The 26,056-nt window shown below is 34.3% G+C and overlaps 1 protein-coding gene across 4 annotated transcripts in view; it reads left to right on the top strand.

Annotated features, from left to right (window-relative positions):
* Positions 1–26,056, top strand: part of LOC140449314 (protein O-mannosyl-transferase TMTC1-like) — a 1,384,234-nt gene that overhangs the window by 1,344,490 nt on the left and 13,688 nt on the right. For all 4 annotated transcript variants that reach the window (XM_072542477.1, XM_072542470.1, XM_072542463.1 and 1 more), the window contains one exon: positions 23,173–23,378. In XM_072542477.1, the coding sequence (XP_072398578.1) occupies positions 23,173–23,378 (206 nt within the window). The remainder of the gene's footprint in view (positions 1–23,172; positions 23,379–26,056) is intronic.

Genomic DNA, 26,056 nt, shown 5'->3' with positions numbered 1-26,056 from the left:
CATTTTACATATTTTTTAAGAAATATTGTTTAGAATAGTATTATAGTACCATCGTCTTCTCCCTGTTCATCATCATCCTACTTTTCTTCCTCATTATCCTCTTCATCATCCTCCCATTTGCTTTGATTTTCTGAGACATCATCTATCATTCCCATCATGCCTAATTCTCTGTCTTACTTGTATTTCTTCTTTGCAGTCACTGTCATCACTAACACATCCTTCTATGTCGGACAATTTTTCTAGCTCTTCTAGCAGTTCCTTCTCTATTAAATCTTTAATTAAAGGCATTTTACTCTGAAGATAAAAATGACACTTACAGCGTAACTAATAAACCAAGTATAAAACTTATACTCAGAATAAATCAGGTATAGGCAAAATCACTAACAATAAACATGGAATAACTTAGATATAGGTTATACTTGGTATAAGAATTTATTCCAAGATTATACTGACCCACACCCTTGTTTAAGTCTAGTATAACGGTGGTATAACCTATTTTATGAATGTCAAAGTAATCAGTGACAAGAATATATTATTTTTTGTATTGTTTTGTAAGTAGCTATATAATAAAAAAAATGTGTTTAAGAGGTGTTGCGGCTGTCGAGGAAGTTGATAATTTAATTAACATGATAGAAAATACACGAAAAAGAAAAACCTCGCAGAAAGAAAAATCCATTTTCAAAATATACTGGCAATTTTTGCAATTTTTGTAACTTTTTTGCAATTTTAAAATACTCAAACTCAACATATAAGATAACAAATAAAGAAAAAAATATATTTGGTGTCAGTTGTCGGTTACAAAGAAATATCAAAATTGACATATTTCACTTAATATGTCGTTGTTCTATGTATTTGTGCAAAAGATTGCGACATTGCCAAACTATTATTTCGTAATAAAGTGGGAATACTTATAACTAACATATACAGAGTTTATTTGTAACAAATTATTTTAGTATTATATTTACCTTATACTTAGGATAACTATTCTAGATATAAATACGGAATAACCTTAGAATACGAGTGTTTTATTAGTAAAACGGTTAGTCATTTTGGATACAATTGTTCCAATCGAATTTGATTTGCACTTCTATATTTAAAAAAAGTCAAATTTCAATAAAATATATTCACAATTAGTAAGAAGTAACACTACTTTCAACATTGCAGTAAAATATAAACCAGATTTGACTTTTATTCAAACTGATATTTGAAAAAACAAGTAGGTATACTTAGCTTTTACGAACAATTCAATTGCTGCCATATTGCTTTTGACATTAATTTTATTTTAAAATAAAATCATCCATGCGCTACTCTGGAACCAAAACCAAGGAGTATAGTAGTTGTAGAATGGAAATTTCTTTAAACTGGTTTAAGTTACATATACCTGTAGAATTATATATGCATTCAAATTAATGGGTAGGTACAATTATACCCATTATATAACAAATCTGTGCAAATCTTAGCATATGCTGATGATATCAATATTGTTGGGAGAACGGAAAACGCAGCACGAGAGGCGTACGTAGCATTAAAGGAAGCGGCTACAAAAATGGGTTTAATAATAAACACCAATAAAACAAAATACATGAAAATAGGTACGCAACCACAAACACTACGGCCACTTGTTATAGAAAATGACGTCATTGAAGCAGTTAACGAATTTGTATACCTGGGAACGCTCGTCAATACTGAAAATGACACTACCGCAGAGATAAACCGCAGAATTTGCACGGCTAATAGATGCTATTTTGGGCTTAATCTCCTTTTTAAATCTACAGTTATATCAAGAAATACAAAAGTAAAACTCTACAAAACAATAATACGCCCACTCCTAACATATGGTTCAGAAACCTGGACTTTAACAAAAAGCAATGAAAACACGTTAGGATGTTTCGAAAGAAAAATACTAAGGCGCATCTATGGAGCGGTAAATGAAAATGGTGTCTGGAGAAGACGATACAACTTCGAACTCTATAGGATATACCAGGAACCAGATATCGTAAAACACATAAAGATAGGACGTCTGAGGTGGGTAGGCCATGTAATGCGGATGGAGCAAACCGACCCAGCTAGAAAAACGCTCCTTGATAGACCTATTAGTCAAAGAAGAAGAGGAAGACCCAGAACAAGATTCCTAGATAACATCGATGAAGACATGAGAATTATGGAAATACGTGCTTGGCGGAGGAAGGCGATGGATAGGGACGACTGGAGAAAAATTCTTGGAGAGGCTAGGACCCACACAGGGTTGTAAAGCCAAAATGATGATGACAATTATACCCAATATGACTGAAAGGGTTATTTATTCCTGTCAGTAATGTATTTTCAGCAATTTAGATAATATTATTTAACTTATATTTTATTATTGTTTCAATTTAGTTGTGTCTTTATTGGTTTTATAAGCCGGTTTATTACAATGTTATACAATATAATGAGCTCACGCTATTGTCGAGCTTTATTCATCTCCCATTTAAAAATCACTTTTTACATTAGAATGCATTTATTTGCAGTTTTCTCTTATATTATACAATAAATATACTATTTTGTATTATACGTGTATATACTATCACGATAGTTTTTATTTCTTAAACATAATTTATTATGTAAATTAAAACAAGAAAAAGTAATTTCACTTGTAGAATCTTAGACGACTAGCAAATAGTGACGTCGTTAAAGTTTGCAGGGAGTTGGAAGACAGGAAACGAGTGCCGTCAAGCAGTTAGTTGTACGGCAAATTTGCCCGCAGCAGAAATTAAGTTTGTTTGCACGCTGTTTTGTGAGAAGGCATTACTAATAATTAACTTCTCGCTTCTCTTCTTCTTTTATAATAAACAGTTTGGCGAAATTCTTGTAGTTATTGTGTCGATTATTAGGGATTATACTTTTGGAGTTTCGTGCCGAAAATTCAAAAGTTGAGTTTAAGGGAGATGGTAGGAGTTTAAGGAGATATGATACGGATAAAGGGTGGAATCAGGTATATACTTTTAATATTACTAAGCCAATAAAGAAAATGGTATTTAAAAAAGATTTGGCAATTTGGAAATTTATTTTTTCTTCTATTTATCTTAATATTTATTTTTCTAGGAGTATTTATTCTCTGTTTCGGTTTCTCATTTTTTTTTATCTATTATTTTTACTCGACCGCATCTAATTGTGCACTGTACTACTCACCGTATGTCATATTGCTTTATACATATATTTTATATGTTTGTGTTTTGTTTTTATTCCCAGATGTCTATCTCACTAGATAGAATTGAGTTGTCTAATCGGCTCTTCTACAAGTTTTATCTTTTATCAGAGTAATTATTATCATGATACCAATGATCACCAATCTAAATAGTTCGGCACTACTGTATTGAAACCATTTTCTTGGGTTCTTAAGTCAGGATATTCTTCGTCTTCCCACATTTCGCTTTTCTCGAATTTTGCCTTGTATAATGAGTGGAAATGAAAAGTCAGAATTACTAGCTTTTCTCCCTAGTTAATTTACTGAATTTAATTTGGCATGAGCATTACTTTGGACCTGATGTCCCTAAAGAAACACTGGAACATAGATACTTATCACATATTTATAGACTACAAAGCCTCGTACGACTCTGTGAATAGACGGAAAATGTTTAAAGCAATGAAAGAGCCAGGAATAGCAAATTAGTTGGTAAATTTAACAAAACTAACTCTTAAAAAAGTTGCATGTAGAGTACGAATTCAGGGGGAACTGTCTAAACCTTTTAAAACAGATAACGGGCTGCGCCAAGAAGACCATCTCTCCTGTATACTGTTTAATCTAGCTTCGGAAAAAGTAATACGTATGTTACAAATTACAACCATTGGTTCAATATATAATAAATTAGTGCACATCCTTGCCTATGTTGATGATAATAATATCGTTGGGAGAACGAAAAATGCTGTATAAAAGGTGTACGTAGCAATAAAATGATTAGTTACAAAAATAAACACGCCACCTCAAATCCTACGATCACTTGTTATAGAAAACGACATCATTGAAGCAGTGAACGAATTTGTATACCTCGTTTCTTAATACTGAAAATAATACTACCGTAGAGATAAGCCACAGAATTTACACGGCCAACAGATGCTATTTTGGACTCAATCTCCTCCTTAAATCCACAATTGTATTGATAAATACAAAAATAAGTGTTCAAAATAATAATACACCCAGTCCTAACATATGGGTCAGAGACCTGGACTTTAACAAAAAGTAATGAAAACGTGTTGTTTTAAAAGAAAAGTACTAAGGCGAATCTATGGAGCAGTGAATGACAATGAAGTGTTTAGAAGACGATACAACTTCGAACTTTTTAGAATAATCAGATATCGTAAAACATATTAAAATAGGATGTCTAAGATGGATAGGGGGTGTAATGCGGATTTAAAAAAATCACCCTACTAGATGTAGATATGAGAAATATGGGAGCTTGGGATAGAGACGACTGGAGAGATATTCTTCAGGAGAATAGGGTTTAACCCACGCAGTTCAATAAGTGGTAATAATTATTTGACCTCTTATTACATTTTCTAATTACTCGAGATTTGGTCTTTGATATTTAATTCCAAGTTACTTCCAGATTTAAGAATCTTTGTATCCATGATATTCGCAGAATTCCTCTGTAACTCCAAAATTCAAAAGTTGTCAACTTATCTATATGCAATTTTCCAATGCTGCAAATAAATTCAGTTTCTATAAATACTCAATTTTCATAACCAATAGCATGAAATTCTAATTTTGAGTTTTGGCAACAAATATGAGGCATTTGAAATATGTCTAAAAAACATTGAATTTAAACTTTTAGATTACAAACGATCTAAAACGTTTATAGGTAATGGATTTTGACATGAGCTATGACCTTGTAAATTACAGGTAAACTTGTGTACTGCATCGGTATGACTCATAACTTTTGTCAAAATCCATTACTTTTAAAACTGCTTTTTTTTTTTATTTTACAAGTTTGTTTTTCCAAACACGCAACTTTATCTAAAAATTTCAACCAATGTCGTCTCCATGAGTGATTGTTTGTAATCTGAAAGTTTAAATTCAGCCCTTTTTAGGCATTTTTCAAATGCCTTATATTTGTTGCCAAAACTCAAAATCGAAATTTTATGATATATGTTTTAAACATTATGCCATAATTATGGAAATTATACTGTGACCGGTCAATGGAAGTGATACATTTTATTGATTTCATGAGAATCGTAAAAAATTAAAAAATTTGCAATAATCTTGCAACTTTTAGTTATATAACAGTTTTATAGAAATTAACTTCATTTGGGGCAAAATGCAAAAATTTCATATAAAATCTGTACTCCTTACCTTCAAAACGCATTTTAATTTTTGTCAATAGGACACTTCTATTAAAATATATTGAATTTTTACCGTCAAGTTAATAAAAATTTTATTTAAAAATTTAAAAAAATTGCGCGCGCTTAACTGATATTTAAAATCGCCGGTCATTTCAAGCGTTGTCTCTAAGAGTAAAGTGCTAATAAACATTTTTGTTCCAGATTATCTCAGCTACATTTAATGTTTAAAAATTGTTTTTTTACAGGGTAAAGATTCTTAGTAAATCAATGTTTTCTCTTTTTACACCCTACGAGAGAGGGGTTTAGGGAGAACTCCGGGGGTAGAAGTAGCATTCTTGCATCTTGTTCGGGTTTCAAAAATGGCATTTGCAGCAAAATTTAGCTTGTTTGTCTCATTTTTAGAGATCAAATCCCTGATGACTGGAGCACTAATGAATTTAGTAATTAGTTCTGTATTATATTAGTCAAATTTTGACTTTAACTGGAAGTGGCTGAAAGTTACTTGAAAATAAAGTACAGATGCTTATAGCGAATATAAATCGTAACTTAAAAAAAGTTAAAAGTAAAAAGTAAAAAGTTTTTTACAACTGCAATTAAAACAATAAAACAAAGTTTGAAGTGTTAATTTTTGAAATAGTCGTTTGTAGATTAGTAATTAGAAATTAGAACTTTTAATTAAACTTTTGTCTTTCATTAATTACGATTATTCGTCTTTCTCCAATTCAGACTGCAGGTCTATTTCAATTAAAATTGATATAAATCGCTCAAAAAAATAAGTGTGGCCAGCACACATATCTAACGACTATGTTCTAGATACTATGCACAGACAACAAGAATTGATTAACAGTATTAAAATAAGAAAGGTCCAATACATTGGTCATATATTGAGAGGACCTAAATATCGCTTAATCCGATTGCTCATTCAGAGCAAAATCGAAGAAAAACGCTGGGTACGAACAAAACCATTACTGTATTGGATGCGTAATATTAAACGGAGTGGTCGAACAGTCGAGGAATTGTTTCATCTATCTGCTGACCGAGAAACATCTTATCAGCTCGTGAATACGGCGATAGCCAATGCTTAAAAACAAGCACGGCACACAAAGAATAAAACTTTATTTTTAAAAGTCTCTCCTAAAAAGCGATATCGTATTAGCTTCCAGCTTTCTCATTAAGCTTCTTATTAATAGTAACATTCCAAGTTTTGGCGTATAAAGAAGAATAGAGTTAATATAAAATTTTACCATTCGATATCGGATTTGCAAATTTATTCTTTGGTTACTCAAAAGTCTCCTTATATTTAAAAATACTGATCTTAATTGCTCTATTTTTATGCAAATTTTTGATTCTGGATTTAGATCTTCAGTAATCCAGACCTCTAAGTATTTCATTTTGTTTTTATGTTCACTATCTTAATTTTTATCTGGATATTTATTATGATTTTACCTTCTTACTGATAACCATGGTTTTTGTTTTCTTAATGTTTATTGTCAAACTAAACTGTTCCCCAGTATCTCAAATTGTGTTCAGTAGCGTCTGCATGTGTTTTTTATTTTCAGTGGTAATGACTGTATCGTCAGCTTAACGAATTTTATTTATAGTTATACCATTTATTTTGATGCCTTTTATACAGTTTTTAAGTGCTTGTATAAATAACTCTTTGCGGTATATATTAAACAGTAATGGTGAAAGTGCACAGCCTGGTCTCACTTATCTGCTACTATCTATCTCTATCTATAGCCCAAAATCTATTCATGTGTTGAATATAGGCTTCTCCCATTTGTCTCCATTTGTCTTTGTCTTCTGTTTGTCTGTTCCACATTGGACCTGCGCTTTGCTCAATGTCATCTTTCCATCTCATTTGCGGTCGACCTCTTGACTTTTTTGTAGTATATGGTCTCCAGAGGTTAATTTCTTTATTCAATCTTCCATCCTGATATCTTTCGTTATGCCCAGCCCATTTCAATTTTAATTTCAATCCATGTTCGACAGCGTCTGTTGTTTCGGTTTTGCATCTTATTTACTCGTTCCTCTTTTTATCTCTTAACGATATTCTCAACATATGTCTTTCCATAGCTCTTTGATTTTTCTTTATTCTATCTTAGTTGCTCTTGGTACACGTCCACGTCTGGGCACCATATGTCAACACAGGTAGGATGCATGCATTAAATACCTTCGTTCCTAATTTTAAAGGTATTTTTTAGTTTATACAAATCCCGAAGGTTGTATTCATTGGTCTTTTCTATCAATATTTTAAGAGTGTGAAGGTGGTCGGTTATACTGTATTCCTTTCTAAATCCTGCCTGTTCAACTGGTTGGTATGCATCAAATTTGTTGTTTAGTCTAGTTGTGATCACCTTAGTGAAAGTTTTATAGATTTGTGACAAGAGAGATATTGGTCTATAGTTAGCTAATTTTGATCTATTTCCTTTCGTATATATCAGAATTGTATTTGCCTTGTTCCACTCTTGCGGTATTTGTCCTTCAAATAAACATTTATTGAAAAGTATCTTTAGGTAGTCTTTTATCTTTTCCCCTCCTTCTTTTAACATTTCAATTAGAATAGAATTTCATCGTCTCCCGGGGCCTTATTTCTTTTCATATCTCTAATTTCTTTTTCTATTTCTTCTCCGGTTATGGGGGTAATATTTCGGAGTTTACATTCATTATTTTCTTTTTCAGGTTGTGTTGAGTTGTATCAGGTGTACTGTTTATAGAGCTGTAGAGGTCACTATAATATTCCCTTGTTATCTTAGATATTTGGATTTTGCTTTTTTCTATTACACCTTGTTTATTTTCCATCTCTATGATTTTATTTCTTCCTGGGTGGGACTTGATAGATCTTAAGTTTCTGTATTCTTCTATAATCTTCTCGATTCGTTCTTCTTGATGTCGTTTGAGATCTTGTTTTATATGTCTTCTTATTTCTGTATTAAGGGTTTTGTATTCAGTTGTTTCTTTTATTTTCTTATAGTAGTCTTCTTCGTTGTTGTAGCATGTCTAAAGATATGGCACTTCGTTTTGATTTTTTGTCTGATTTTGCTGATGCTACTTCTAAGCTAGTCTATAGAAGTTCTTCAGTGATGGCTTTGTTTAGATGATCTAAATTTAGGTATGTTAGCTTTAGTTCTTCAGCTATTCTTAATTTGTTTTGGTATTGTTCTTTATTGTCCTTTAATTTTTCTGGGTGGACTTTTTTCTTAGAGTGCACATATTGTCTTCGATTTTTTTTGTGTTTAATACTTATTTTAGCCCGTATCGTTCCGTGATCACTACCGGTAGAGATTGAGTTTATTACTGTGACGTCCTTGTTTGTTAGTATGTAGTCAATTTCATTTTTAGTGTTCCTATCTGGCGACATCCACGTCAATTTCCTATGTGGTATTTTCTTAAAGAAAGTTCATGGCAAGTAATTTGTTGATTTCTAGATAGTTAACCAATAGATCTCCTCTTTCATTTCTTACTCCATGTCCAAATTCTCTAATACAATTTTGGTTTTCTTTAGTTTTTTGCCCATTTTCGCATGGAAATCGCCCATAATAATCGTGTAGGTAGTGTTTCGATACGTCATTGACTCTGTGAGGTGTTCATAGAATTCTTCCATTTCTTCGTCTGTGTGTGTAGATGTTGGCGCATAAATCTGAATTATTTTTAAATTGACCTTTTCGCTGATATTTATGATTAATAAAGCGATTCTTTCTGTTATTCCTACATATTCCTCAATTTTATGAGCGTATTTTTTCGAAATCAGAAAACCAACTCCATCTAAACTTTCGTTCTCTCTACCTTTAAACTACAATATGTTTCCGGACTTTAGCGAGATGCAGTTTTCACCTTTTCTTTTTACCTCTGATAGTCCGATTATGTCCCATTGCAGGTGTTTAACTTCTTCCTCTAATTCATAGAGTTTCTCGACTTTAGACAAAGATCTTACATTGAAAGTTGAGATATAAATTTTTGTTGTCTGTATTGACGAACTATTATCTCCTCCAGATCCGATCAGACTGACCTTATTAGATAAGGTGTAGGATTTGCCACAATGTAAACCACCTACCTGGGGACCAGTTCCGTTCGGGTTTGTATTCGCCATTTGAGAAGGGAGGTGTTGACCGTAAAACACCACGCTGGTCGGACGGGTTGGTGAGTATATATTCAGCCGCCCACTCTGGGTCAGACACTGTTTGTAGCCGTCCACTATGGATCAGACGCTACTGATTTTATATTAATCCTAAAATTAGGGGGTGCCACTCCCGTCATTCTCGCCGTACCGAAGGTATTCTTTTTTCGCCTTGAATGCCGTTGTGGTCTTCATCCGTGACCCTGGACAAGGGACTCTGAACAGGTACTAGTTTCCCGGATCAAGAAACCTGGAATCTGTTAAGGGCAGGGAATGATTTATTCTCCCTGATAGGACTGTCTAAGGAGTTCATACTCACTACCCAAACTTATCTGCTTATATATTCCATATTCGCGTTATTTCTATCTAATGCCACCAATAGAAATGAATAAAACGGATTAATTAAATAAACCAAGGCTCCACCTGGAGTATGGAGTCAGTGGTGATGATGATGTTAAATATTTGAAAGTAACTAAAGCATATTTGGTACGCAAACTTTGCAAGCATTACAAACTTCCTTCTTCGTGTATAAATACGTCCTAGATCTACTTCAGTAGATTCCTAAAAACGAAATTTCTTCACATTGAAAACAACCAAAGGAACACTGCGTTTTATACCTGTATAGGTAGAGAATTAAAAAAAATGTCGAACAGACGTAAATAACGAATTAATAAAGAAGGACCTTTTCGACATGTAGAGCTAGCTGAAACACAACTAGAAACAACTACAATTAGACAGAAAAGTAAATGCAAGTAAGAATTAATTATTTTAAATATTGGTTAAACAAATTTAAAATACTAATAAATATAAAACGTGAAGTCCAAACAAAATAATATTTCTTACTCAAAACATAAGAAGACAAACGCGAACTACTTGAAACAAAATCTCACTCGATGAAGAAACCAACTTTTCCTAAAAATTGTTGTTTTATAATTCTAAAAGATACCTTTCAGAATTATCGCCTTTTGTCACGTAGTTAGTTGTTTCGCAAAGGAAATCTTTAGCAAAATAACTTCGAGTTTGTACCCCTAACTTTGCACTTGAGTAACTTAGAACAGTTCGAATTCTGTTAATCCTTGTTGTTTAGCTTGGAACGAGTTTGAGACCGTTGTTTATCTGCAAATTAAAAATTTTCCGGAACACGATGGAAATCGTCTTTTAGATTTTAGTTGTGTAAAAGAACAAATCAGGGAAGAAATCGTCTGAATAATATTTAATTTAAGAAATAATAAAGTCTAATTAAAAGAAAGTAGAAGATAATAATTTAAAAATGTTCTGAAGCTATTTTCTTGTAGCATCTTAATGCAATTTACTATTTTTGTTGGGAATAAGCCACAAATTTACTTTAAAATAAGTTTATTGGTCCCATTCAACTTCCGATGTGGAAATAGAAACGTCAAATAAACTTATTTAAAAGTAAAATTGTGACTTATTTTCAACAAAAATCGTTACCGTTAGGTAACTTATCGTTGAGGTTAGGCCTTCCGTCCATTGGATCCGGAAAGCTGCGAACTAGAAAGGTGCAAATTCAGACGAATACCGTTATAACGAAATCGTGCGAACGTCGATCGTCTATTACCGTCTATTATTTATCCGAACTCTATGGTGTAATGATGGCTCTACGGAACGGTCTTTCTGATTCTGATGAAGAATTTTTCTTTTTGGAACAATCTCCTTTGATTCATCGACGTGCCAGGCAATATAGACGAAGAAGAGAAGGGTGGGTAAATTCTTTTTGCGCAAAAAGAAACCAGTTTGTGGAATTGGCTCATTTGTGGTACGATCTCCAAGTCGACGATGACCACCACTTTTAATTATTTTCGAATGAAAAAGGATACATTACAATACATGTCTACCCTATTTCACCTGTCTGAAAATTTTATTTCAGTAGAAATCTCCTTCCGCAACTGTTTTTGTACATTATGCATCTAGTACTTCTATTCACGTTGATCCCATAGATATTTTCTTTCCATTATGAGCAAAATTAACCATTCACAGTCCAGTGTGTCAATCTCACCTGATTCAAGTTCCGCACTATTTCCCAACAGGCTGGGATCGTATCCGCCATCGTCCGAATTCGCACAAAAACGTACGAACGGTACAGGCCCAGTGGACGCGCTCCTCTTCTAGCCACGTATTTGAATCTTTCGTCAATTTTCGACCGAATTCGGACAAATTGATATCGCAGCTTTCCGGATCCAGTGGACGGGAGGCCTAATCGTTACGAACACACCAGGGGGCATCGACTATTTCTCTTCTGACACCTTTGTATGACACTTATGTAGATTGCTTGCACTGCTATATCCCCATAATTGGATACCGTAAGTCCACATTGGTTTGAGCACTTGTTGATAGATCAGGAGCTTGTTAGATATTGATAAGATCGAATATCGGCCCAATTAGCAATACATTTTTTTGTATTTCAACTTGAGTTCTTTTTACTTTTTCTCAACATGCGTTTTTCATTTTAATTTAGTCTCCAGTGTTGTACCCAGGTATTTAGCCGTGTTGACATAGGGATCTGTATAATGATTGATATATATGAATTTATGTTCAATATTATTGTTGGGAAAATCTATATGTGCTGATTTCAGTTCACTTAATTTATTACGTCATTTGTTTGTGCACTATTTTTCCACTTCGGCAATTGCATTCTGTAACTTGATAACTTGTAACTCTGATACTGGGTATCACAAATACTGGGGAAATATTTTTAATTTAATAAAATAATGTAAGATAAATTAATGGAAGAAAATATTTTCTGCTTAGTTGTTCAAGCAAAGTCTGCCTTTCTGGAACTTTCGGGACAAAAAACAAAAAACAGACAAACATACAACACAAGTATGAAAATTAATATAAGTTTCACGATAAAAACTAAAATGCACGTCGTTACCCCTTGTAGGGTGTTAAAAGATATAAAATGGGGTTTTCTTTGTTGTAAAAAACTAATTTGTTAAAGTGACATGATGTTTTTTATTATTGTTGGTTTAATGACAGGATTGTCAATTCACAAATGTCATGTATTGACTGTGTCGTGTCGTGCATTTGCTGTCCCTTGGCAGATTTTCAGAAAGACATGAAAATATTTTTATCATCGAGTTAGAATCTATGGAGAGGGCATCACGTGACTAAAAACGACCTCACTTCGGCCATATTATTATGATTGTGTTGACAGATCGTGTATGATTGTTTACGTTTGTTGTTTTTCGAATATTTTTAGTTTTATAATACTTTTATAAAAACTGTAATATTATATTGTGATAATAATGGTTTCTTGTTCTCAACGTAGTTGCATTAGCAGAAGCAATGTTTATAAAAAATCCTCAGGAATAACGTTCCACAGGTTAGTATGCAAATATGTAAACAAAGTAATGGCCCGTACTTCAGAAAATAAATTAATAGTATTCATAAAAAATCTTATAAGTAAGGTAGATCGTGCTATTCTTGAGAATTCTCAAATATCTTCATTCTAAATATCTTAAAATTTCTTATTAACTACTGCAACATAATTATTTTTATTTCTACACTTTATTTCCATTGTGATATTCGGCAGATATTCAAATTTGTTATTTTAATAATAACTTTTCTAACTTTGTTAATTGAACTAAATTTTTAAGTGTCAGTTAATTTGTAGATATCAAATATAAGTTGTAAAACGAACGTATTTCTTTTATTTCATACCGTATATTCATTTTACCCTTTAAAATATTATTTATATTATTATCTCTTTCAGATACGACTTTGTTTTTATTAATTTATCTTTATGTATAATATGTCGTGTTTTTAGTGTTTACCGCGGGATAAATAAATCATAGTTTATTAAAAATGTATTGCACTTTTTTAGATTATGATTAAATCTTTTGAATAACTACTCATATTTGTATAGTAGTTTTAATATTATTGAGTCAGGCCCTGATCCCACCGCCATATTGGTATGATCGTTAGCCACACCTACTGACGCCGTTTTTAATACACCCGTTAATATGCTCATAGCTTCTCCATAGATTCTAACTCGATGATTTTTATAGAATATTAAAATTCAAATTCAGAATAAGTACATAAAAGGTTTTTGAGAGTGTAGAATCAAGACTAAATCAAGTGAAAAACACATATGTTGTTTATTGATCTTAGTTTATCGTTTAAACAATCAGTTATTTTTTATTATTCTTTTTAATTTGTACAGACTCTAGAAGCTCCCTCTTCTACCTGTTATGTTCACTTTTTAGGATCTTGGTTCTGTCAAAATCAAATTTATGTATCTTTTGGTTTTCATGTTTTGTGAGGGCGGTTGAGTTTTTTTTGTCATATTTGTGGGAACGTATTCCTGAGTTAAGTAGCTGGCTGGTTTAACTAACATATACTCCATCACAATTCGAGCAGGGAATTTCATACAGAACATGCGATCTTTTTAATAGAGGGGTTTTTGTTTTTAGTCTTGTAAAATTCTTTTTCAAAAGATTGTGCCCTTTATGAGCAACCGTAATGTTATGTTTAGACAGAAGATTTGCAATTTGTTCTGATAACCCTTTTATATAGGGGAGAGATATATAGTTTTTCTTTACCGTGTTGGTCTTATTGTTGTTATTGTTATTGTAAAATTTATGCAGTCGCGATTTGAAAGTGTTGTCAATAAGGTGGTGTGGGTATGAATTATTATTATTATATAGTATATTGCTATTTTTGCTTTTTTAATGGCCTGGGGTCTATTGATAGGATCGGATAATCTAACAGCTTTATCGGTGAATCTGATAACTACAGATTTCTTTTGAGACAAGGGATAATAAGAGTTGTCTCAAAAAAAAATCTGTAGTTATCGGACTCTGGATCTTCTTTATCATCTCCTATTTTAAGATACTCTGTCTTTGACATATCCATATTGAGGCCCCATTTTTTATATTCTTTCTTTAGTTTTCGAAACATGTAGTACATGTCTTCCTCATCATTCGCTACGACCACCTGATCATCTGCGAAAAATAAAGTTGTTAGACATTTACCATCGCCTATGTCTATTCCCATTCCGAATTGTTTCCTCCACTGCTCTAGCGATGATTGAATATATATTTTACATAAGGTCGGAGATAGACAACATCCTTTTTTAAGCCCCTTTGTTATTGGAAATGATTCAGATATAAAGTTTCCTTCTTTAACGACACTTCTTGCATTTTTGTATATATTTGCGATAGCATCCACATACTCTCTATTGACATCTACTTTCGTCAATGTTTGAAACAGTTTTTTCAAAGGTACTTTATCGTATGCCTTCTCTAAATCTACAAACAATAGGGGGGTAGATAGGTTCCTTGCCTTCCGTTTTTCGATTACCTGCTGCAGAACGAATATACCATCAGTGCACGATATTCCTGCACGAAATCCATTTTGTTCTTCTAAAATGTATATTGGATTAATAATCCAGCCGAATAAACAGAAATAGAGAACTTTTGATCACCATCAAAAGGAGAAAGGTAGCATATGTATGGCACATACTTAGAAATGAGAAGTACGAGTTATTGCAGCTGATTATAAAGGGTATAGTTAAAGGAAAACGGGATACTGGTAGACGATAAACATGTTAGCTGAACCACATCTGCAACTTGACCATGTTAAATACACAGACACTTTTAAGAAAAACCAAAGAAGAGATGAATTTGAAATGGGTAAAGTCCTTTATTAGTAGAATCGGCACTAGAAGAAGAAGATTTATTGCTATTTCTAGCTTTCGATCTTCAGTTTCTTCAGTTTTTTGTTTTAAGTTCTCTCATATTCTCCTGTACTTGGTTCATAAATCGTAATGTTGGATGCCCCTTATGTTACTTCTTCATTATGTGTTGAATTATAATTCTTGTTGACTTAGGGAATTTCGTGTGCTCCCCATGATCCATCAATCTCAGCATTAAAAGCTTAATTAATTTTACCACATTAGGTTCTCCGTTAGTTTAGTAAAATTTGAACTTATGTCGTGTTCTATAAATGTTATTTTGACATACACCTTCATGTATCTGTTAAAGAATCTTTATTTTTTAATATTGCTTGTTACGATTTGTTTGAGTTTTTAGTACCCAGATCTAAAACATATAAGTGAGCACTTCTTACGACAAAGTGATTTTGATGTAGTAATTACAAATCATAGACCCGGTATTTAGTTTTCCTGGTAAGTATATCCGATTTAAGATGTCCCAAAAGAGCATTTATTCGCATAATTTTCATCTTTGTGTTGTAGCTATCTGTTAGGCATCCCAGGTATGTAAATTTTGGGGTCTATTCGTCTCCGTTATGGTAATTTGGGTGGTTTTTCTCCTACTATTGCTTGGCTTATATTTGCCTTTATGAAAATTTATCTTAAATCCCATCATGGTGGCGATCATTCTACACAGAAGAATAACTCTGGACTTTGACGTTGCATACGATCTATGACATTTACATCTCTGCTATTTTACGATTTGTACCCAGTAGCAGAAATACATTGATTAGTGATCAGTGTAGTAGTGTCTGGTGGCTCGGGAGACTGAGACCTCGGAAGCCCTAAGAAAGACATCGAAGAGGATGGTAAAAGCTCGGTGAAGTGATAATTGACATGATTCCACCCGGAAGCCTGTTGAGTTTAATATTAATTCTTGTAATAATATTTATCTTGGCTTTCGGTTTAATAATTGTACTAACCGTGTAACTCTTTCTGAACATGAGGTTAACGAGGGGAGGTTAGAGGTATAGAAGAATCAAGTGACCTTTTAAATAGCATTAAAAAGCATGGTACATTCGGTATTGGAAAATAATAGTGGTGACTTATCTGACAAATCCGATTCTAAAAGTGTTGAAAAAGTTGAAAATGGAAGGAGCTATCATGGCAAAAATAAATTTAAGTGATCGTCACAACCTTTTTTATAAAGAACGAGAGCAGAGAAACCTTATCTAATTTGGCATTTACCAGGACTTTGTGATGATGCCAAACAGTTGGACAAAAGGGCATCTCCTTAACAAATATAGAGGTGTCTAATTGATAACATTCTAGCTCATATTCTTATACATACTAATCAAAAATTATCTGATTTAAATAGAAATTAGAAACGGAAAAAACGTTTGTCTGCAAAAAACGGAAGTGGCCGTGAGATATTCCGTTGTGTGATGTCTTGGGAACGCGAGCTAAAAATTTTAAGCTGTTTTCGTTTGAAACCCTCACAGACCGAGCGGAAAGATAAAAAATTTTTACTTTTAGTTTCTACGATGCATCAACAAAACTCCACTAATGTTGAAACTGGAAGTTTCAACATTTCAAGTTTGTTTATAATAAAATCAAAGGGGTAAGGGGCAAGGGGAATAAAATCAAATTATAATAAATAAAAAATGTGCAATATATAGTTCGGATAGACGCACTAGGCGTTAGCCTATGGCTGTTTTTTACTTTATCATCGACAAAGCACACCAAAAGCAAACAACATACGACGGTTAGAATTTATGAACTTACTCGCCAAACAACACGTTAAACGACATTTAAATAGAAGAATTATCAACCAAAGACTTCCAAGAGAATTACGAATGAACATAAGTAAAATAAAAAATTTATTAAAATCCTTTGTAAAAGGTATATATTTAAAAACCCAAACGGGCTGTGTTAGACAGAACGTTTTCGGAATACATCATTCCATCATCGGTGTCTAGGAGTACATGAATGTAGCCACTAAATATATGAGTAAAAACCCCTTTAACAAATAATTAGTTACATTTGTTCGACATTATATCTTATAAATACTTATGATGTTAAAGTTACCGTTGGATTAGGTAACATGGCGACATATGACTCCACGTTGAAGTTGCAAGTCCTGAGACGGTGTGCCTACGAGGACTTTATGGAAGCAACTGAGTTGCTTACACTAAATAATGTTCACACGACTTATAATAATAATAATAATAATAATAATAATAATAACCTGTGGGAGTTTTTTGTCAGTTCTCCTATCAGGCGCGGCCCCCTGCGAATGGGGGATGCTCTCTGGGTATTCGTAGCGCAGATACCCAGAGGGTAGCAGGGATACCTGCCGTGGAACAAAAACTGACACCTGGCAGTAGGTATAAAATGCACACCCATAATAATGGAGTATAATAATTTATGTTTAGGGTCGCTGCCTGGGGATCGCCAGGGCACGTCTGGAGCCGGCGCTGGACGTGACAGCATGCGGGACGTCGGTGGCAGGGTGTTGAGGAGGCGGGCCCCTGTCATACAATCAGCTACAGCCCAACAAGAACAACAACCACAAGCGAGCCAAACAACAACAAGAGCTCCGCTCGCTGAAGGTGCTGCGCTGGAACATCAGCCGGCGCTCACTCAAGCGGGACGACCGAGGCAGCGCATGAAATGGACTGTGTCCATGAATGAAAATATTTTGCGCTTTTATTATAAGGTAACAAACCTCGGTCAAGAAACGATCGGCTATCGACAAAATCTGTATGCCGAATTTTGCAGAGAGTACCCAGAAATCCAAGTATCTGAACAACGAGTAGCAGATCAATACCGGGTAATTATCAGAAATAATCTGATCCCAGAGACTAGACGCAATAACATCAGAAGCGAAGTCGAACGGGAGATTCATAATCAAGAGGTAGTTGGAAATCAAGCCCTTAACGAAATACAAGAGCCAATTCCTGAGGTTGTCATACAAGAACAAGAAACTCAACCTGATAATACACAGCAGGAGAACGAGTTGCGCGATAGCCTAGTTAACGAAATGGCACGCGCCGTACAAGAGTTTAATGGAACAAACCCACTTAGCAGACCACCGCTACCAAGAGTAAACTCTTGTAAGAAACTAGGAGTGCTGTTACAAATTGTGAACACTGAAGTTCTGCCCAATTATGTCGTAGAAGCCCATACATTGGAATATATGCACACGCTGATTTACTGTGCAGCAACAGCAATTGCTAATGTTATGGGTATTAAGACCAGAACACGACGGGGTACTAATATCGGAGGGGCAGATAACAGAGTTGCACCTTGGGAAAAACGGCTGCTAACGAAAATTGAATCATTACGTAGGGACATTGGTCAAATCACGGAATATGTTCGAGGAACAACAAGTAGAAAAGTAATCAGAAGAGCTGAAGAAATAATGCTAACCACCGCAAGACACTCACAATATAATCCAGAAAACAACACAGCACAACAGTGCCTGGATACATTAAAACAAAAGCTTTCCGTTTACTCAGGCCGACTAAGGAGATACAAAATTAGTAACAAACGAAAATGTGACAATACGCTTTTTGAAAATGCCGAGAAGGCGTTCTGTCGGAAACTCAATTCCACTGCAGAAAGTGCCAATAAATCTTACCCAAGCCGAGAAGAAATCCATGAGTTTTGGGGAAATCAACTTTCCACACCAGCCGCTCTTAACACCAATGCTGGATGGATCGAAGATACGGCGCACAACTGCCAACACTACGTTACTGCTCCCTACGAACCCTTCACCACTGAAGAAGTTTCAAATATTATCAAAGAGCTTCATAACTGGAAATCTCCTGGACCAGATGGCGTTCAGAACTTCTGGCTTAAAAAGTTCTGGAGTATTCATGAGTGCCTATCAGCAGTAATTAATAACACTATTTCTAATCCGCAGGAAATACCATCTTTCCTAACCCAGGGAACAACTTATTTAATTCCCAAAGATCAAAATAACACCCAAGATCCAACCAAGTACCGCCCAATTACTTGTCTTCCAACTCTGTATAAATTGGTCACATCCTGTGTAGCCCGGCGTATCAACCAACACTGTGCTCTAAACAATATCATAGAGCCACAACAGAAAGGATGCGCTAAGGGTTCCATGGGCTGCAAAGAACAACTTATCATCGACTCTGTCATTTCTAACCAAGCATATAGCAAAAAACGGAATCTCTTTACTGCTTTCATCGACTACAAGAAAGCGTTTGATTCAGTGCCACATGAATGGCTTATAGATATATTAAAAATATATAAAGTCGATGATAACATAGTGACCTTTTTAAAACATATAATGTCAGATTGGAAGACAAAAATTCACCTCAAAATACCTGGTGAAAACAATATCGAAACTGAAAATATTGCAATCAACCGGGGCCTATTTCAAGGAGATTCGTTGAGCCCACTGTGGTTTTGTCTAGCGATGAACCCCCTATCCCAGATACTGAACTCAACTAACACAGGTTTTAGCATCAAAAATAACACCACTGTTGTTGCAAAGCTTAATCATCTATTGTATATGGATGATTTAAAACTACTAGCTTCCACACGAAGCCACCTGGATCAGATGCTAGAAACAGTAGAAAATTTCTCTAATGATATTAGTATGCACTTCGGTCTTGACAAGTGCCGTGTCTTAAATATAATCAAAGGAAAGGTTCAGCCCGGCGGATTCGATATGCAAAACGGCCAGAACATCGAGGCCATGGGTGAAAATGATATGTATAAATACCTCGGAATAAAGCAAGCTCGGAAGATTGACCATAAGCAAATGAAAACTGAGATAACTACTGAGTTTATACGAAGGGTAAAACAGCTGCTTCGTTCACATCTTAACAGTAAAAATTTGTTTAAGGCACTAAACACCTACGCATGTTCCGCGCTTAGCTACTCATTTGGTATTGTTAAGTGGACAAAAACCGATATAGAAAATCTTCAGCGAAAAGTACGAACACACCTCACAAAGGCACAAAAACACCATCCTCGAAGTGCAGTAGAAAGAACGACATTACCGCGGTATTTAGGAGGACGAGGACTTATGGATATAAGTGAGCAACTAGAAAAACAAATTACTAATTTAAGAACTTATTTTCAGGTGCAGGCTGAGACATCTACTCTACATCGCGCGATTTGCGCAGTAGATGATACAACACCGATCAAACTGAGGGAACCAGAAATGCGCATAAACCATCTTACTAAGGACGAAAAAATGCGCACCTGGATGGGTAAACCTCTGCACGGGCGACATCCCCATGAGGTCAGTCAAGACCATGTCGACAATATAGCGTCGAACTATTGGCTGACATCAGGAAAGATGTTCCCTGAAACAGAAGGTTCACTACTGGCCATTCAGGATCAGGTTATACCAACAAAAAATTACCTGAAATATATCGTCAAAGACCCTCAGGTCCAAAACGACAAATGCCGATATGGATGTCAAGCCCAAGAAACCATCCAACATCTTACCGGGGGCTGCCAGGCATTTGCTGCAACTGACTATAAGGAACGGCATGACTCAGTAGGAAAGATCCTCCATCAAGAGATAGCTTTTAAACTGGGACTTCTACAAACAAACCATCTCCCATATTATCAATACGTTCCTGAGAGTATGCTTGAGAATGACAACTACAAGCTATACTGGGATCGCACTGTGCTCACAGACCAAACTGTAGCACATAACAGACCAGATCTCGTGCTAGTTAATAAACTTACAAGACAAACAACACTAATCGATGTGGCGATACCTAACAACAATAATCTGCGTGTTAAGTACAACGAAAAGATCGCCAAGTACAGAGATCTGGAAATACAAATAAGGAGACAATGGAGAATGGAAAGTACCCAGACGATACCTATTATTCTTTCTACCACTGGAGTCATCCCGAAGAACCTTCTAGAAAACATAAGAAAGCTGGGTCTAAATGAACATCTATATAAGATCATGCAGAAAGCTGTGCTACTTTCGACGTCCAGATGCGTTCGAAAATTTTTGGGAGATACACCGATGTACCAAGTCACCTAGGACTCGATAACATGGAAAGAGTCCCACCAGAGCTCAATCCTTTTGATACCGTAGGTATCTGGGATGAGTGAATTTTCCCCTTAGAGGGAGTGTGAGCCGTATGGCTAAATCTGAATAATAATAATAGCGTTTATTGTCCAACAGAATCCATTTATAGGACAAAATACAATACTAAAATTAAATGATATATTAATAATTCATAAGTACTAACTAAATAACACATTTTTCGAGTATTTTACCTTAACATAAAGAAACTACTCAATCACCTAGGTAGATCTCAGCCATCCTAGTAAGCTGCTTTAAACTGCAGTGAAATATATCGCAGTAAGCACTTAAGGAATTATAATAGTTGCACATGAGAAATAGAGGAGAATTTAACATAAGATTAGTTCTAGCTTGTGTATTTCTGAACGTAATCGAATTTCTCACTGGATAAGATGGAACGTTAAAATTTATTTGTCGAAGAATATCAGGGCAGTCAATGAGATTATGTAGTAGCTTGTACAGGAATATTAGGGAGGCATTAATTCGTCTAGATTCTAATGATACTACGTCCAAATCGCTACACAACTCACTATTGCTGATGCCCCTCTTGGGATATATGCCGTTAATTTTGAAAGACAAAAATTTTAAAAATTTACGCTGCACCTGCTCTATAAGTTGGATATGTACATCATAAAAAGGTGACCAAATGACAGAGGTATATTCCAGTTTACATCGTACAAAAGTGTAATAAAGTAATTTAATTGCCTTAATATTAGTGAGATTTCGACTATTTCTAATTATGAATCCATAGGATTTAAGTGCTTCTTTAACCTTTAAATTTACATGTTCAACAAAGGTGAGTTTATAATCAAATGTAACTCCAAGGTCTTTAATTTTATTTAAACGTTCAAGTTCATTGCCATTGATAATAATAAGGATGGTATAAATTAGACTGTTTCCTAGAGTAACTAACTACTTTGCACTTATTGGCATTAAGATTCAAATGATTTGCATTACACCATTCATGTACACGATTCAGTTCACTCTGCAAAAAATGACAATCATTAAGGTCACTTATCAATGAATAAATCTTTAAATCATCGGCATAACATAAACATGGTGCAGAAATTAATTCACACAGATCGTTAATAAATAACAAGAACAATAATGGACCTAGATTAGAACCTTGTGGAACCCCTGAAGAAGCTAGGTACTTTTCCGATTTGTAACCATTATAAGCAACAAACTGCGTTCTATTTGACAAGTAAGACATCATAAAAGTCACGGCATCCTCAGAGAGACCAAAGAGACACAATTTAGAAAGTAATACGCCGTGGTGAATTCTGTCGAACGCCTTCGTAAAGTCAGTATATATGACGTCAACTTGACTTCTATTATCTAGGGCCGCTGAGATATATTGTGTGACCATTAATAAGTTTGTCACAGTGGACCGGTTGGAGACAAAACCATGTTGATATTGAGACAGCTGATTACGAGTGCGTGAGTAAATACGATTATACAAAACTATTTCAAAGACTTTCGATAGATTGCAAATAATGGAAATTGGTCTGTAGTTTTCTACCTGACCCTTTTCACCAGTTTTGAATATTGGGCACACTTTTGACTCCTTCCAGAGACTTATAAGACTTATAAGTAATAGGGAAATCCCGACTACAAATTATTGAATGTCAGCGGGCAAGATATCATTTATTCAACTTCAAATTACCGAGGGGGTCAATTAATATTGATTTTATTCCAATTATGGTGTATTTTTAAAGAGGCCGGAAAAAAACTTTAAATTGTTGATAAATTTAAATCAACGGAAGCAGACTGTAATAGTTTTTGGTCTGTTAGAACTATTTGAGATGATAAATAATATATAAATCAATTTTTCTGTCACAAGGTTGATTTTTTCAGTATTAACCGTAGATTATTTTAAGAGTTGAAATAAAGAATATTGCAATGACACAGTGTCTTTAGGAAAAATTTATTATTAGTTTGTATTAATTGTTTTATATTGTTTTGTAGAAAAGGCAACAAATCGGCTGAATCGGAACGCATGTTAAGAAAATGCATTTTACTGGATCCCAGATTTACTCCTGCATACATGGAACTTGCAAAACTCAGGGGCCCTAATGATCAGAGTGTAAATCAACTCTTAAAGCAAGCGGTAGATATGAATCCCACAGATCCCTATTTTACGACAAATTTTGGACATTGGTTAATTAGAAAAGGTAAGTAGAATTTATTTTAAGGTATGATTTCGATGGTACTAGTTAAGAAGAAGACCAACTTATTGTCAGTGTAATTGATTCTTCTACACACCATATTAGTAAATTTCAAACAGTGGTGCTTAAACGAGCCATTTGTCAGCGTCAAAGAGTCTCAAGTCTATCATAAAAATATAGAATATAAAAGTAAGGCTAAATGCTAGACTAGTGAATTTCGATGTAGTATTTCTGTTTTCTATAACGTTAGATGGTAATTCATTACAATGCTTTAGTTAACAGTTCCCAGAAACCATTACAACCCTTTTTCGACACTTCCTTATTACAAAATATCCATGAGTTAAAGGATTTTACAAAGAAACTGATAAAGTGGCAGTGGGAAGTCTGTTAAATGCGGTTATTGCAAATATTATTGTGCGAAAATTCCAAAAACAAGCCGTAAGAACATCCTGTAAATAGCCATTGTGTTGGTTCCCTTATAAGACGAATTAAGTTACCAATCAACAATATTTATATAATATAATTATATTTTAAATAAATAAATAACAATAAAAAACGACTTACGAAAAGGTTTGTAAATTCCGTAGTTAGCTGCTTTGTCGTGGATAATTTTGCAATGAAAATACGATAAATGTTATTATTTTAATATTAGACCAGTAAATCTTATAGACACGCCGTGTGCTATACCCCGTTTTGAAGAGTAAAATCAACATAAATCGGTTGGCGCAGCTATGCGTGACGTCACTTTATGGCAGAAAACGTTAGAAACTATAAGTGTTTTCATGTGTTTGCAAACTTTTTATAAGGGTAAATTCCAATTTAAAACTTTTCCAATACATTATTTTTTTTTAATTATGATATTATCTGGCAGTGCATTTAGTACGCACCCACAAAAAAAGGGACAGATATATCATTCCATGGATAAGTATGTAAATTCATAAATTAAACTTGGAAAACTTACCAAAAATTTAGCACCTATTACTTTACTTTTCTCTTTAACCTCTTCAAGGACATAAACACATTTGTGTACGTTTCGTTTAAAATATTGTAATAATACTTTAAACGTGGTTCTCATTTACGTAGCGGCAACCGTTGTGGACGTCTACAATCACCCCTCTCAAGTTACAGCGAAATAGAGATCAAAATCGCTTGACTTTTGTATCTCGTCATATTTTTATATTCACGTGTCTCCTTGACGGTGTTTTGAGGTTATGAGAAGAAGTCCAGGCACTGTATTTTTTCAATTTGACATAATTTTGTGCAACAAAAATTGGTGAGTACAGAATACATATCTAATATACAAGATCGTACAATAAAATCAAATATATTATTTTGGTGTCTTGAGTAAATTACGTGAAAATAACCGTACACATTTGTGTACGTGGTGCAGAAATGTCAAAATAATTTTGTTTTTATTTTCATTTTAGAATAAGGCACCATGTTTAGAGAGATACCTACATAATCATTTTATAGCAGAAAAACAGAGAAAGTAACCATTCTAAGTTCTGTGCAAAATCCAAACAATTCAGATTTGGAGGAAATTGAAATTGAGAATGATGGCCAATCAGAAGAAGAATTGGATTCCTTATTGGAATTGCCAAATAACAGAGATACCATGGAAGAACTTTCCGAATCAAATGGTAGCTCTGATACTGATAGTGACTATGATGACATTCCTCTGGCTTTGAGATACAGACAACAAAAATACAGTAAGAAGAGGGCAACCGATTTAGCATTGTCATCTGAGCTTCCTGTACCAATACAGAGTTCCGAAATCTGATATTCAGAAAAGGATAATGCCTTTATAAACAATCCACCAATTTTTCGAGGTAACTATCAAGTCAATATAAATGGCGATACGCCATATTCCTTCTTTGTGAAACTATTTCCTGATGAAATTTTCGAGCTAATTACTACAGAAACAATTCGTTATGCGCTTCAATCTGGAAAACATTCATTTTCGGTTAGCATTGCTGAAATGAAACAATTTTTTGCTATCAACATCATGATCACATACATAAAATACCCTGCCTATCGGATGTATTGGTCATCCGTTCCAGGTCTAAGTTTTTATCAAATTGCTAACACTATGTCCCTAAAAAGATATAAAGAGATAAAAAGATATTTACACTTCAACAATAACGATGAAATTTCTGAGAATAATGATGACGCATTTATAAAAGTACGACCTTTTCTTGATTTACTGAGTAGAACATTTGCTGATGCTGCAACACGAACTGAGTATATAGCTATTGATGAGATGATAATTCCATTCAAAGGAAGAAGTAGAAATAAGCAGCATATTAAATCTAAACCCAAGAAATGGGGATTTAAAGTATGGGTACGAGCTTCAGCAAATGGCTATGTATCAAAATTTGAGATGTACCAGTCCTCAAAAAATCAAAATAAATCAGAATTGGGTATCATTGGTAATACAGTTGTGAGGCTGTGTTCAGGATTAGAAGGTCTCAATCACAAAATATTTTTGGATAATCTATTCACTTCTATACCATTAGTCATCTACCTAAAAGATGCAGATATACATGTAGTAGGAACTGTCAGAGCTAACAGAATACACAAAGCTAGCGAAAAACTGACGGATGGTAAGATTCTTAAGAAAAAAGGTAGAGGTTCATGTTCCGTGACAACATCTGAAAACAATATTACAGTGCTACGATGGGCAG

The sequence above is a fragment of the Diabrotica undecimpunctata genome, chromosome 1, assembly GCF_040954645.1.
Source record: "Diabrotica undecimpunctata isolate CICGRU chromosome 1, icDiaUnde3, whole genome shotgun sequence".
NCBI lineage: Eukaryota > Metazoa > Arthropoda > Insecta > Coleoptera > Chrysomelidae > Diabrotica > Diabrotica undecimpunctata.
The sequence above is the reverse complement of the archived record's forward strand: the minus strand, read 5'-3'. Positions and strand labels throughout refer to the sequence as shown.